The sequence below is a fragment of the Triturus cristatus genome, chromosome 9 (genome assembly GCF_964204655.1).
Source record: "Triturus cristatus chromosome 9, aTriCri1.1, whole genome shotgun sequence".
NCBI classification, from domain to species: domain Eukaryota; kingdom Metazoa; phylum Chordata; class Amphibia; order Caudata; family Salamandridae; genus Triturus; species Triturus cristatus.
Genome location: NC_140592.1, coordinates 1,280,446,290 through 1,280,462,143, shown reverse-complemented (window position 1 = coordinate 1,280,462,143; position 15,854 = coordinate 1,280,446,290). Strand labels below are relative to the sequence as shown.

The window sequence follows — 15,854 nt, the reverse complement described above, 5'->3', positions numbered from 1 at the left end:
GTTAGGAGACCGTTCCTACTCCCGCTTGCCAACTTAGGCTATACGGGCGAGGGGGATTATGCACGGTCCCTTTACTTGCTAAATCCATGCGCACAGGAATGTCCATAATAGGCGTATGAGACAATGAGCACGGCTGCCCTCCAGCACTTGCCCTGCGTCCCTTATTCCTTATGGGAATTTCGGACGCTCAGCTCCCTCTGGTGAAGCCCCCTTGGCATACCCGCTCAGAGAATGTCTGATTTGATACAGGGCGCATTGTCTGTCTTCTACTGCCTAACATTTGATGTGGGAGATGCCACACACCGCCTAGGTCATGGGAACCTAAAGGAGCACGCCATTTTCCCCGGCCGTACCTCTAGATGGGACTGGCTCCACCCAGCTGTAACACCAGAGACACACATCTTAAACCTCTTTACTGTTTTTTTGCCACTTGGCACCCTTCTGGTTGCAGCTCTGTGTATTTGTAAAGCGCGCGTGCCCCCGGAGCACGATGCCGCTGACTAGCCAATGTATGTTACCCACTCACTGATACTTATCTGTCGCTAACTGCCCTTACTTGGATTGAAGGGTTGCTGGATGCTATCCCAGGACTGAAGACTTAATGCTCCAACCCAGTTTGACCCCAGGACTTGGGGACAACCCAAGTAATGACCATGCCTTACATGGTACATGTACCTCAGCGCTTGACTATCAATGTGTTAGGGATCCTAGTCCCAAAAGATGCCCCTTCTATTGTCTGGTTCTAGCCAGCAGAAGGATAACCCAGGGGGGCAGACAAGTCTGTTGAATCAGAGGGGAGTTATGTGCAAATACCTGCCCTTTCCTGAATTTTGGGACGCCAAAAGGTCGATAATACCCTGTCGCCATTTGGCACTAACGCAGTGTTTACCAAACTTTTCTGCGCCACAGCACACTTGTTAGCTGACAACTACCACCACCCGCCTGCTGCCCTGGTTAAAGTGCGGGTGAAAATGTCTTAACAGAAGCTACCTGATACCGGCCCTTGGCTGCAGGGGAATGCCCACCCAGTGTACATAGTACCTGATTCTATCTGATGCCCGCAGGTGTTCCCCATGAAGGCCATCGTAGCCAATTGCACAATGCAGTCTCAGTATTTCGCAGTGCCTCTCTTTGCGTTGAAATTTCCTGAGTAAGTGTAAAATTATACTTTCCCACCATAGGCTGGTAACCGGTGGCAAAGGCAGACTGTTATTTTGCGGATTCTGACATTGCCTCCAGGTATATACTATAAAACCACAGTACATACAACATGCCAGTACCCTTGGCTTTAACAATGCTTGTTAGTTTTATAAGATAACTGAAGCCACAATTCTGGCTTCCCTGCGTAGCATCTTGAAAATGCTTCCATTCTGAACTGGTGGGACTGTCACCTTAACGTGTTGAACATTCATTAAATGTCTCCCTTCGATGGATAGCGAGCTGAATTGCAAATGGGACCAATACACTAATCAACTTCCGCAACAGCCTAGCAGGTTACGTGGGCCAGGTGCCGAAAGCTGAAAGCGGGAGCCCTTTGGAAACGGAATAGCGGCTCACAAACCCCGCGTTAGAGACAAAATTGACCTTGTTGTACTGCGAAAGAGGCACATGCGGACACAAAATACTATTCTTTGCAAAACAGAGCCTGTCCGTAACTTTTGTCTATATTGGGCCAAAGGATGAACCATGGTAATATCACTGATCAAGTCTGTGATGTCATATACGCTACCTCTGGCATATTTCTCATAATTCGCCATATATGACTGACACGCACTCTCCTCCTGTGATTTGTGTGATCTTCGCCCACTTTGGTGTGAGCAGAGCCCCGTGAAGTATACTTGCGTTCTAGGCCGATAATGCACAAGTGTTAGGTGAGAAAGATTAAACCATACTTGCCGAGCCCCAGCCTAAGCCGACAACCATTTTACCATTTGTCATCAGTGGCACATTCATCAATGGGACATTGAGAAGGGCCACATGCATAACTCCTGGTGGCAAAAGGGCCATGTTGGCCAAGCAGCGAAATCTTCGCTCAATGCAATAATACGAAACAGACTTCTCACGGCGCATGCCACCACCCAGGCGCCAAACAGGACACCGAGGTTTACACCGAACATCCCAACTCCAAAGGAAAGGCACCACAAACCCAACCCCTCGCGCAAGTCACTCACCAAGGCACCAAGCTGGACCTCTTCGCTCCACATGGTGTGCTGCATAGTTCTGTCTCTTCTACCCTTGTGTCCAGATATATAATCAACCGTAACAGGACTGTTAGAATTGGGAATCTCTGGTTGACACAGGTAAGGACTTGTGTCAAGCAGGGATCCTCTCTTCCAGTCAGGGTAAGGGGTTACACTCTAACAATAACCCCTGCTCACCCTCTAGGTAGCTCAGCGCGAGCAGACAAGGCTTATCTCAGGGCGCAACGGTTAAGCATTTATGACCACACACAGTAATTCAATGATACCCCCACAAATGGATTCCACACTGGGTTTTATCAAAAATAAGTATCTTTATATAAGCAGATTTATCACAAGACCCAATCACGTTAAGCGGATCCACAATACTCTGAGCAATAAGCAGTTTGTGATGTTTATGCGTATTTCTGGAGTTCTGTGCGCTGCGTACGATTCGTACAGGCTGGTAGATGCTTAGGAGCGGGGCTCACACTGCTGCAGGCGCTCCGGGCGGAGCGTACACTTTACGGTGCAAGCGGACACAGTACCTTTATCTTGAGGAGTTAGTCACAGACGATGCTTTAGAAATCAGTGCGTTGTACGTCGCGTTGTCCTCCTGTCGCAGGGCGTACTACGGCACGTTGGGCCTTGGGTCGCGTTGCTCGAGGGGACGGTGCGGAGGTACGGTGCTCTTGAGTTTTGTAGCGGCGTACGCGCCGTACCGTGAGATCAGCGCTCTTCTTTGAAGTCCGATGAGGAAGCGAACCATACGCTTCGCTTGGGGGAGACGTACACAGCTACCCTACGCACCGCAGCCTTTCCAAAGCAGGGGAAAGGAGCGTACGCTGAGTAGTACGGTTCACAGGAACTGAAAGTAAGTACGGTGCAAAGTCCGTCCTTTACGTTGTGAGCTACGGCTCGCAGGGGCCTGTTAGTCGCGTTGCTCAGGCAGGACAGGTCCTTCCTTTGCGTTGCGAGCTACGGCTCGTTGGGGGGCCTCCAGTCACGTTGTGCGGGCAGGACAGCGGGGTACAAGCTTTCGAGGGTACGCTTTGATCGTTGAGACGTACACAGCAGTTCGCTTCTGCTTTACGGGGAAAACAGCAGTTTTCCGGTGCTCCTTTCACGGCGGTGAAGTCCACTGGTCCTGGGACTTCGTTCAGGGGGCAAGCTCCAGCACAAGCCCTTGGAGACCTTAAACAGCACAAGTTAAAGCAAAGTTTATCAGCCATCTTTCTCCTCTCCTTCAGCAGCAAGGCAACCACTGCAGGCCAGTCCCCCAGGTCAGGGACAGTACTCCTCCTACAGCTTTCCCGGTTCCTTCCCCTCAGGCAGAGGTTCGTCTTGTAGCAGGATCTGATTTCTTAGGAGCAGGGCTCCTATACTTATACTACATTTCTTTTGTTCTTGCAGGCCAGGGGGGCCCTTGCCTAGTTCGGTCCGGTTTCTGAGCACTTTGTTGACATGATGCAGGCTTCTGCTTTCAGTGTGCAGGGCAGAGTCATCAGACGCTCCACAGGGGGCGGAGCCGGCATTGTGGTGGCAGAGCACAGCCCTATTCAGAGTCCAGGTGTACTCCTCCCACCCATCTATATGTCAATCTCTCTATTCACCACCAGGCTACCTAGCCCTGCCCCTCTGGGATTCCCCAGCCCTGTCACTCACACAAGCCAGACAGCAGATACACATCACGCAGAGGCGGGCTGAAATGGTTATGCAAACAAAGGCCAACTTCCTAAAAGTGGCGTTTGCAAACCCAGAACATTAGAATAAACCTTGCTAACAGATGTATTTTATTATTCTGAGTTCAGGCATACTAAACTCGATTTTCTACCATGTTCCCTGGGTCTGTTAGGATCATAGGATGTAACAATTCTAACAGCCCATTCTGGCCTACGAGAACAGGTAGCCTTACAATAGTGAAAAACGAAAATGGCTGTAATTCCCTATTAGGACATTCCACACACATCAGGGCTTGTCCTACCTTATGCTTACAATGCACCCTGCCCTTGGGCCTACCATAGGGGTGACTAACATGAAGTTAAGGGAAGGTTTAGGGACTGGCAAGTGGGTGCACTTGCCAGTCAGCATGTCAGTACCAGACTGCACGCAGGTTCTGCAATGGCAGACCTAGACACATTTTACCAGGCCGCTTCTGTGGGTGGCACAACCAGTGCTGCAAGCCCACCAGCGGCATTTGTATTTACAAGCCCTGGGCACTCCTGGTGCACTTTACTGGGGTCTGACAGTAAGCCAATCATGGAATCCAACCAACATATACATTTTAACTAGGGAGCACTTGCACTGTGGCACTGGTTGGCAGTGGCACAGCGCTCTGAGCAGCTAACACCAGCAAAACACATGAGGCACAGCGACAAAAAGTGGAAGGGAGACTCACGCCAAGGTGCCAGGTCTAACAATGACCCCTACAGCAAGCCGGGACCCTTGACTTTCAATGGGTGATAGTTGCATAAGGTAAATAAGCAACCACTTATGGCTTTGTTGTAAGAATATGGACCATGACCTGTGCGAGGGTTAGTAGATAACACTGGCTCCCGCTAAACTGCCAAAGTGAATGCACCATGCGCACAAGAGGGGCCCTATGTGAAACACGGATGCAGCAGAACCCGGCCAGTTATAAAAGACACCAGCAGCGCAATAGAAGCCATGGCTAAGCTTCTGGAGAGCTACTCCAACCAGATGCATCCCAAGGGTTGGGTAACAAACCGAACATGAGAGACCATAATTAACAGTACAGGTTAAGTGAATGAATCGTGCCTGACCATTGCCCACGAGCAGAGTGCCAGTCATCAGTGCCTCGCAGGCAGACCACGGGCAGAGCCACCGACCCGCAGTGCACCCCGTTCTGAGGCCGGGATTATGAAGCAGTCCGAGCCCCCGCCAAACAACACTGGGAGCAACAGACCCCACCTCGCTCTGCACTCACAACCACAGACGCCCGACGCCAGACGTTTCGTAAAATCTTGCCCCACTCTTGGTCTTATACCAACAACATCCCTGCACGTAGTCGTGTGTCCTAAAATTGCAAGTATCTTTGCACATTGTCAACGTATTGTCAAATATTAGTGACCCCTGCCATTGATAATTATGTGTAGAGACAAGGCCTATGAGCGCCCGTCTCAAACACCACTCAAAGATTAACAAGTCAGTCAATGCCCCACGCAATGGGGTTTGTCCAAGGAGGGAGGGATAAGATCGTGCCCTGCTCTGGAACACCAGCAATGGCTGGTCTCTCTCGGTGTCTGGCCACTGTAATTAAGGTTGTGGCTTACACCCGTGGGCTAAGAGTCTGTGCTTCGACTAGTGTCCCGCCCCACTTGTATATGGCTGATTCTTTCGTTGCATCTAGGGTGTGCTATAGCAAGTAACATCAGTCCTCCCCAGTACAGTCCTGTCGGCTTTGTCGTTTGTTGCCTAAGATAATAAGCAGCGCTCGAGATGGGCCGAAATCCTGACTCCCGCTAGAGCAGACCAGGGCTGGGACAGGAGCCCTGTGGGGGAAACATGAAAACAGCTGGCCAGTGTGAACCCTAATGAAAGGCCAGGATAATTGTGACCCGAATTGGGGGAAGTTAAAAGCAGCGCGCTATGAGAATGTCTAGAGAAAAGGAGGCCAACACAGGTGTACGGGCCCCTAAGCTGTACGATCGAACATGGGGGCCCAGGCACCCGACACCGGCCGCGCCTGATCTAGCCACCCCCATCCCTAGCTGCCAGGTTTCTGATAGCTATGTGTGGCATTCTCATACTTGCAGCAACTATGGATGGCCATTCAAAGACTACGAGAGACACTGTCTAGCGAGCGAACCAAACAAAGGCACAGGGGGAACATGTCCATATCAGGACTTACAGCCATCGCAACGAAATTCCAATAAGACCAGGTGTTGAGGCTGCTTTTTGTGAAACATTTCCAAGTTTGGAGTGTGCCTATGTGTTATTATACCTAGACTGCTCCAGGTGACGGGGGACGTGCGGACCAGGGCCGGCTTTAACTCTGGAAGCGCCCTGTGCAACAATGTTTGTTGGCGCCCCCCATGGACTCCCTCACTAGCGCCCCCCCAACAGTGCCCCCTCAAGTCCCCCCAACCACACTCCCTCAGATGAATGACCACCCTTCAAACTGTCAGCAGTAGCCGCGCTCCTCCAATGCGACACCACGAGGGCAACATGCATACCCCCTGGTGGCAAAAAGACCCTGTAGGCCAAACAGCGAAGCATTCGTTCAATGCACTCACCACAGGCCCCACTCTTCCTGCACCCTTCGGCCCAAAATAGCACCAGTCAAGTCAAGTCAGTGCCAATGAGAGACCCCAGCCCCCACTGCACCCTGGCAGAGCAAACCGTCAATGCGACCGGCACCCATCAATCCGAAATGCCACCTGGCGCCACCCCATTCGCACAACGGAATGCTGGGCAATACCAACCGAACGAACCCGGAGGCCAAGCAAACCCATGCCTTGGGTGGTGCTGCGGAGGGAACCACCCATGGCTCCACAGGCTGCCACCCTCTCACACAAACACTGACACTGCCTCTGATCCAGCGACAAGACTCTAGCCTGTGCCTGCAGCAGCCAAGGTGGTCGCACTGGCTGCAGTGGCATCCTCCTCGCGGGTGCGAACTCACCAAGCGCCAGGGGCCGCACAGACCCGTCCTAGTTGCGCCCACCGAAGTTGGAGCCCCCCCCAGAAAAGAATGCCCAGAGGCAAACAGTGGAGACGGGCACCGCCAGGAGAAAAACTGCCCCCAGAAGTGGGCCCCTGACTCACCACAACACAGGGTGACAAGAACTCTAAAGCCAAAAACCGGTATATCCCACAAAATAGAAGAAGGACTACAATTTACTTCCAGCGAGCGCACAGAATTACGGCGCTCCTCAGCAGAGAACGAATGAGCAGGCAGCAAGAACATACATAAAATGCAACTCTGAAACCCAGCAGCTTGCTGTCTTGAAACAACTGCTAACTATCCCTGCTTTGCAAAACACAAAAAAGCCCCTCCCGCAGTTTTCAGTCGGCTCTCCTTAAAAACCGGGACATGAGCTACATTTTCCGAAATCTGCCGGGACCGCCGGCGAAAACGTGGGACCGTCCTGGCAAATCTGGGACGCCTGGTCACCCCACCAGAACAACACTGACGCCCCACGCTGGTAGGCCACCGGGCACGAGGCACCCTGCAAAACCACCGCAGGACCACTCGATCTGTGGCTTCCCTGGTACATCGCGCCAAGCACCACAAACTACCAAGCACTGCAGCGCGCAAAGCCGTCCCGAACACCACCCAAACCCCTGCCCCGCCTATCGTGATACACCGCCAATCCCGTTGCACTCCCCAGGCCCCCCAGCGCTCGGACCCTCTTCCTCACTGTGCCAGCCCCTCTCCCTCCTTGCCCTTTTTTAACTCATTGTGCCAGCTCCTCTCGTGTGTGGAAGGGCTGCATCGCTACCAGCTCGTCTTCCTCACTGCTTAGACTGTGGTTTGTGGCTTCCCTCATTTTCCTGCCTGTTGATGTTTGGTTTCTGGCCCAAGAGGTTGGTACTTAAGGCTGGGCCCTGGGTGGCAGCTGAAGGACATTGCAGCTCTCTCTATGCACTCAGGGGCCCCTCTCTCCCTACCACTGCCAAGCCTCCTCTTCTTTCTCCACTCCAGGTGTTTGCCATGGCCGGACTGGGCTCAGGACTGACAGAGGCAGTGGTGGTCAACCCCTTCGAGGTGGTGAAGGTCAGCTTACAAGCCAACCGTGGCACACAGGTACAGTACCACCTGGGGGCGAGGGAACAGTATCACCTGGGGGCGAGGGGACAGTATCACCTGGGGGCGAGGGGACAGTATCACCTGGGGGCGAGGGGACAGTATCACCTGGGGGCAAGGGGACAGTACCACCTGGGCACAGTTCCATCTGGAGACACATGTACAGTAGCACCCGGGCACAAGGAAGCAGTATCACCTAGGGACAGTACCACTTATGGACATGGGGGGGTACCACCTATGGGCATTAGTGCTGTATACCCTGGAAACAGTACTACCAGGGGACACAAGGCCAGTATCACGAGGGGACACAACGATAGTGCCACCAGGGGACACAACAATAGTGCCACCAGGGGACACAACGATAGTGCCACCAGGGGACACAACAATAGTGCCACCAGGGGACACAACGATAGTGCCACCAGGGGACACAACAATAGTGCCACCAGGGGACACAACGATAGTGCCACCAGGGGACACAACAACAGTCACACCTGGGGACACAACAACAGTCCCACCTGGGGATGCAGGGACAGAACCACCTGGGGACACAGGAAAAGTATCACCTAGGGAAACATGGACAGTAGCACTTACGGACATGGTAGCAGCCCCACCTGGAGACACCGCGAGACAAGGGGACAATGCCGCACTGTTTCAGTACAATCTGAGGACACAGCAACAATACAGCCTCTGAGGATAGTGACTGTACCACCTGGGGACACAGAGTACGAACCGGGCACAGTACTTCCTGGGAACATTGAGACAGTACCACCATGGAACACAGAGTACCAACTGGGGAGAGGACTACCTGGGGCCGGGGGTACAGTATCAACTGGTAACACAGAGTAGCAACTGGGGGCACGGGTACAGGACCACCTGGAAACAGTACAATAGTCATACTAGGGAGCACCAGTACAGTGCCAAGTAAAGATACCAGGGGACACATGTACAGTGCCATACTGGTCACAAGGATAGTACAATGCGGAGATGGACAGTAGCGCCTATTAACACAGGTTGAGTGCCGCCTGGAGGGACGGGGGCACTACCAATTGCGGACATGGGGCCAATACCTCCTGGGAACAGTACCACCTAAAGACATAAAGACAGTATCACCTGTGGACAGTACCGTACCATTTAGGGACACAATACTTCCAGCAATGGGAGGTGCTGAGTGTGCTCCAGCAGTGGGGGTTGTTAAGTGTGCTCCAGCAGTGGGGGTTGTTAAGTGTGCTCCAGCAGTGCGGGTGGTGAGTGTGCTCCAGCAGTGGGGGGTGTTGAGTGTGCTCCAGCAGTGTAGGGTGTTGAGTGTGCTCCATCAGTGGTGCTGTTCAGTGTGCTCCAGCAGTGGGGGCTGTTGAGTGTGCTCCAGCAGTGGGGGGTGTTGAGTGTGCTCCAGCAAAGGAGAATGCTGAGTGTGCTCCTGCAGTGGGGATGTTGAGTGTGCTACTGCCGTATGTGTGCGGGGGGTGTTGAGTGTGCTCCAGCATTGTGTGTGGGGGGGTGTTGAGTGTGCTCGAACAGTAGACATGTTGACAGGTGTTGTGAAGGTGTCTGGTGGTGGCACTGTGGTGACAGAAGTAATGTGGTGAAGGTGTGTTAGTGGACAGTTGTTTCTGTGACTGTTCACTAGTGAGGCCGTTCTGTCTGTGAATGTTTACTAGTGAGGTGTTTCTTTCTGTGAATGCTTATTAGAGGACAGTTCTTTCTGTGACTGTTCACTAGTGAGGCCGTTCTATCTGTGAATGTTCACTAGTGAGGTGGTTCTCTCTGTGAGTGGTCACTATTGAGGCGGTTCTCTCTGTGACTGTTCACTACGGAAGCCGTTCTTTCTGTGATTGTTCACTACTGAAGTGATTCTGTCTGTGATTTCTCCTTAGAGTAATGTTCTGTCTGTGACTGTTCACTAGTGAGGCGGTTCTCACTGTGACTGTTCCCTAGTGAGGCCATTCTGTCTGTGAGTGTTCACTAGTGAGGTGATTCTGTCTGTGATTGCTCATTAGAGGACAGTTCTGTCTGCGAGTATTTACTAGTGAGGCGGTTCGCTCTGTGAATGTTTACTAGTTAAGCCTTTCTGTCTGTGACTGTTCTCTAGTGAGGCCAGTCTGTGAATGTTCACTAGTGAGGTGATTCTTTCTGTGATTGTTCATTAGAGGACAGTTGTGTCTGTGACTGTTCACTATTGAGGCCGTTTTGTCTGTCAATGTTCACTATTGAGGTGATTCTGTCTGTAATTGCTCATTAGAGGACATTTGTGTCTGTGAGTGTTCACTAGTGAGGTGATTCTGTCTGTGATTGCATATTAGAGGACAGTTGTGTCTGTGAGTGTTCATTAGTGAGGTGATTCTGTCTGTGAATGTTCATCTGTAAGCGGTTCTGTCTATGAGTGTTCACTAGTGAGGTGATTCTGTCTGTGACTTCTCATTAGAGGACAGTTGTCTGTGACTGTTCACTAGTGAGGCCGTTCTATCTGTGAATGTTCACCAGTGAGGTGATTCTGTTGATTGCTCATTAGAGGGAAGTTGTGTTTGTGAGTGTTCACTAATGAGGTGATTCTGTCTGTGATTGCTCATTTGAGGACAGTTGTGTCTGTAACTGTTCACTAGTGAGGCCGTTCCATTTGTGAGTGTTCACTAGTGAGGCGGTTCTCTCTGTGAGTGTTCACCAGTGAGGTGATTCTGTCTGTGACTGTTCGCTAGTTAGGTGGTTCTGTCTGTGAGTGTTCACTAGTAATGTGAGTCTGTCTGTTATTGCTCATTAGAGGAAAGTTGTGTTTGTGAGTGTTCACCAGTGAGGTGATTCAGTCTGTCTGTTCGCTAGTTAGGTGGTTCTGTCTGTGAGTGTTCACTAGTAAGGTGAGTCTGTCTGTGATTGCTCATTAGAGGAAAGTTGTGTTTGTGAGTGTTCACTAGTGAGGTGATTCTGTCTGCGAGTGTTCACCAGTGAGGCGGTTCTCTCTGTGAGTGTTCACCAGTTAGGTGATTCTGTCTGTGACTGTTCGCTAGTTAGGTGGTTCTGTCTGTGAGTGTTCACTAGTAAGGTGAGTCTGTCTGTGATTGCTCATTAGAGGAAAGTTGTGTTTGTGAGTGTTCGCCAGTGAGGTGATTCAGTCTGTCTGTTCGCTAGTTAGGTGGTTCTGTCTGTGAGTGTTCACCAGTGTGGCGGTTCTCTCTGTGAGTGTTCACCAGTTAGGTGGTTCTGTCTGTGACTGTTCACAAGTGAGGTGAATCTGTCTGCGATTGCTCATTAGAGGAAAGTTGTGTTTGTGAGTGTTCACTAGTTAGGTGATTCTGTCTGTGAGTGTTCACCAGTGTGGCGGTTCTCTCTGTGAATGTTCACCAGTTAGGTGGTTCTGTCTGTGACTGTTCACAAGTGAGGTGAATCTGTCTGCGATTGCTCATTAGAGGAAAGTTGTGTTTGTGAGTGTTCACTAGTGAGGTGATTCTGTCTGTGAGTGTTCACCAGTGTGGCGGTTCTCTCTGTGAGTGTTCACCAGTTAGGTGGTTCTGTCTGTGACTGTTCACAAGTGAGGTGAATCTGTCTGCGATTGCTCATTAGAGGAAAGTTGTGTTTGTGAGTGTTCACTAGTTAGGTGATTCTGTCTGTGAGTGTTCACCAGTGTGGCGGTTCTCTCTGTGAGTGTTCACCAGTTAGGTGGTTCTGTCTGTGACTGTTCACAAGTGAGGTGAATCTGTCTGCGATTGCTCATTAGAGGAAAGTTGTGTTTGTGAGTGTTCACTAGTGAGGTGATTCTGTCTGTGAGTGTTCACCAGTGTGGCGGTTCTCTCTGTGAGTGTTCACCAGTTAGGTGGTTCTGTCTGTGACTGTTCACAAGTGAGGTGAATCTGTCTGCGATTGCTCATTAGAGGAAAGTTGTGTTTGTGAGTGTTCACTAGTGAGGTGATTCTGTCTGTGAGTGTTCACCAGTGTGGCGGTTCTCTCTGTGAGTGTTCACCAGTTAGGTGGTTCTGTCTGTGACTGTTCACAAGTGAGGTGAATCTGTCTGCGATTGCTCATTAGAGGAAAGTTGTGTTTGTGAGTGTTCACTAGTGAGGTGATTCTGTCTGTGAGTGTTCACCAGTGTGGCGGTTCTCTCTGTGAGTGTTCACCAGTTAGGTGGTTCTGTCTGTGACTGTTCACAAGTGAGGTGAATCTGTCTGCGATTGCTCATTAGAGGAAAGTTGTGTTTGTGAGTGTTCACTAGTGAGGTGATTCTGTCTGTGAGTGTTCACCAGTGTGGCGGTTCTCTCTGTGAGTGTTCACCAGTTAGGTGGTTCTGTCTGTGACTGTTCACAAGTGAGGTGAATCTGTCTGCGATTGCTCATTAGAGGAAAGTTGTGTTTGTGAGTGTTCACTAGTTAGGTGATTCTGTCTGTGAGTGTTCACCAGTGTGGCGGTTCTCTCTGTGAGTGTTCACCAGTTAGGTGGTTCTGTCTGTGATTGATCATTTTAGGACAGTTGTGTCTGTTTACTAGTGAGGCGGTTCTGTCTGTGATTGCTTCTTTTCTCTTCCCCTTTGCCCTCCTCCCCTTTCTCCTCCTCCCCTTTCTCTCTCGTCCCCCACACTTTCTTCCTTCTCTCTCTCTTCTCCCACACTTTCTTCCTTCTCTCTCTCTTCTCCCATCCCTTTGCTCTTTCCACGGCTCCCTTCTCTTTGGTTCGCCTCTCCTCCCTGACGTCTCACCTGCCCTCTCCCCCCGCCCCCCCCCTTTCATCCTCCCCGGTCCAGGAATGCCACGGCCCATTGAGAGTCAGCCTCTACCTCACTCTCCGAAATGGAAACCGGCAAACAAATGAGTTTAGTAAAATGAGCCTCGCTTCCGAGCCCTTGTCGAGGCTGCGTTCATTCCCGCCTCCCACCCATGAGGCGCCTGCTTTGCCTTTTCGGCGCTGTATTTGGTTACGAATCGGGGATGAAATGCGCTTCCCTTTCAGCGCATGGAGTCATCGGGTTACCTAACAGTGCAGGGCGGAAGCTTTGGTTGGCACGGCGGTGGGCAAGGGGCACCCCCCCCGGAGGGCTAGCTACAGTGCGCATCTCATGTACCCTCTGAGGGGTGCTGTCAAGTTCCCCTCCCGAGAGACCCCCCATCCTGTGGTAAACCACATGTGTGCTAGCCAATTGCAGCTGCCAGGGGCTATATTGTGTGCCACGTCCTCGGGTCCCCTGCCAGCAGCTCATCAGGCCCCCCCCCTCCACCCCCACCCCACCGGGGCACACCTGAGGGACCCTCCTCAGGAAGCCTTTCCTACAGCAGTGATGAGGGGTCCCGTTCCAGAGGCCCTCCCCACTGAAGGAAACAGGTGACTGGTATCTACCAGCGCTGCATTAAGGGACCCTCTTTGGACATACATTCACTCCTCTCTCCAACCGAGCGGTAGTGGTGACGCTGGTGAGGGGGCCCTCGTCATGGGGAGCTCCCCAGGGGCCCTCTCCAGCGACGCACCGAGTGGCCCACTCCCGCGGTGCACTCGAGGGGCCCTCTCTAACGGTCACCTGAGGGGCCCTCTCTAACGGTCACCCGAGGGGCCCTCTCTAACGGTCACTCGAGGGACCCTCTAACGGTCACCCGAGGGGCCCTCTCCAGGGGTGCACCAGTGTCCCTCTCCAGCGACGCACCAAGTGGCCCACTCCTGTGGTGCACCCGAGGGGCCCTCTCTAACGGTCACCCAAGGGACCCTCTCTAACTGTCACCCGAGGGACCCTCTCAAGTGGTGCACCTAGGGGCCCCCTCCAGCGGGGCACCCGAGGGACCCTCTCCAGCGGTGCACCGAGGGCCCCCTCCAGCGGGGCACCCGAGGGGCGCCCCCCAGCGTGGCACCCGAGGGGCCCTCTCCAGCGGCGCACCCGAGGGGCCCTCTCTAACGGTCACCCGAGGGACCCTCTCAAGCGGTGCAATGGGGCCCCCTCCAGCAGGGCCCCCGAGGGACCCTCTCCAGCGGTGCACCGAGGGGCCCCCTCCAGCGGGACACCCGAGGGGCCCTCTCCAGCGGGGCCCTCCAGCGGCGTACCGAGGGGCCACCTCCAGCTGGGCACCCGAGGGACCCTCTCAAGCGGTGCACCGAGGGGCCCCCTCCAGCGGGGCATCCGAGGGACCCTCTCCAGCGGTGCACCGAGGGCCCCCCTCCAGGGGGGCACCCGAGTGGCCCTCTCCAGCGGCGCACCCGTGGGGCCCTCTCTAACGGTCACCCGAGGGGCCCTCTCTTGGGGTGTAGCAGAGTGTCCCTCTCCACGACGCACTCGAGGTGCCCTCTCCGGGGGTGCCCCAGAGTGTCCCTCTCCAGCGGCGCACCAATGGGCCCTCTCCCGCGGTGCACCCGAGGGGCCCTCTCTAACGGTCAACCGAGGGGCCCTCTCCGGGGGTGCACCAGAGTGTCCCTCTCCAGCGGCGCACCCGAGGGGCCATCTCCGGGGGTGCACGACAGTGTCCCTCCCCAGCAGCGCCCTCTCTAGCGGTTACCTGAGGGGCCCTCTCTAACGGTCACCCGAGGGACCCTCTCTAACGGTCACCCGAGGGACCCTCTCTAACGGTCACCCGAGGGACCCTCTCTAACGGTCACCCGAGGGACCCTCTCTAACGGTCCTCGAACGGTCACCCGAGGGACCCTCTCTAACGGTCACCCGAGGGACCCTCTCTAACGGTCACCCGAGGGACCCTCTCTAACGGTCACCCGAGGGAACCTCTCAAGCGGTGCACCTAGGGGCCCCCTCCAGCGGGGCAACCGAGGGACCCTCTCCAGCGGTGCACCGAGGGGCCCCCTCCAGCGGGGCACCTGAGGTGCCCTCTCCAGCGTGGCACCCGAGGGGCCCCCTCCAGCTGTGCACCCGAGGGGCCCTCTCTAACGGTCACCCGAGGGACCCTCTCAAGCGGTGCAATGGGGCCCCCTCCAGCAGGGCCCCCGAGGGACCCTCTCCAGCGGTGCACTGAGGGGCCCTCTCCAGCGGGGCCCTCCAGCGGCGTACCGAGGGGCCACCTCCAGCTGGGCACCCGAGGGACCCTCTCAAGCGGTGCACCGAGGGGCCCCTTCCAGCTGGGCATCCGAGGGACCCTCTCCAGCGGCGCACCCGTGGGGCCCTCTCTAACGGTCACCCGAGGGGCCTTCTCTAGGGGTGCAGCAGAGTGTCCCTCTCCACGACGCACTCGAGGAGCCCTCTCCGGGGGTGCACCAGAGTGTCCCTCTCCAGCGGCGCACCAATGGGCCCTCTCCTGCGGTCAACCGAGGGGCCCTCTCCGGGTGTGCACCAGAGTGTCCCTCTCCAGCGGCGCACCTGAGGGGCCATCTCCGGGGGTGCACGACAGTGTCCCTCTCCAGCAGCGCACACGAGGAGCCTTCTCCGGGGGTGAACCACAGTGTCCCTCTCCAGCGACGCACCGAGGGGCCCTCTCCCGCAGCGCACCCGAGGGGCCCTCTCTAAAGGTCACACGAGGTGCCCTCTCTAACAGTCACCCGAGGGGCACTCACTGGGGGTGCACCCGAGTGTTCCTCTCCAGCGGCGCATCCGATAGGCCCTCTCTGGGGGTGCACCTGAGTGTCCCTCTCCAGTGGCGCATCTGAGGGGCCCTCTCGAACGGTAACCCGAGTGGCCCTCTCCGGGGGTCCATCAGAGTGTGCTTCTCCAGCAGCGCACCCGAGGGGCCCTCTCAGGGGGTGAACCAGAGTGTCCCTCTCCAGCAGCGCACTGGAGGGGCCTTCTCTAGCTGCGCACCGAGGGGGCCTCTACCGCGATGCACCCGAGGGGCCCTCTCTAACGGTCACCCGAGGGGCCCTCTCTAACGGTCACTCGAGGGACCCTCTCTGGGGGTGCACCAGAGTGTCCCTCTCCAGCGGCGCACCAATGGGCCCTCTCCAGCGGCGCACCCAAGAGGCCCTCTCCAGCCGGGCACCCGAGGGGCCCTCTCTGACGGTCACCC

The 15,854-nt window shown here is 54.7% G+C and overlaps 1 protein-coding gene across 2 annotated transcripts in view; it reads left to right on the top strand.

Annotated features, from left to right (window-relative positions):
• Positions 1-15,854, top strand: part of SLC25A21 (solute carrier family 25 member 21) — a 957,302-nt gene that overhangs the window by 857,530 nt on the left and 83,918 nt on the right. For both annotated transcript variants that reach the window (XM_085627462.1, XM_085627461.1), the window contains one exon: positions 7,846-7,947. In XM_085627462.1, coding sequence (XP_085483588.1) covers positions 7,846-7,947 — 102 coding nt within the window. The remainder of the gene's footprint in view (positions 1-7,845; positions 7,948-15,854) is intronic.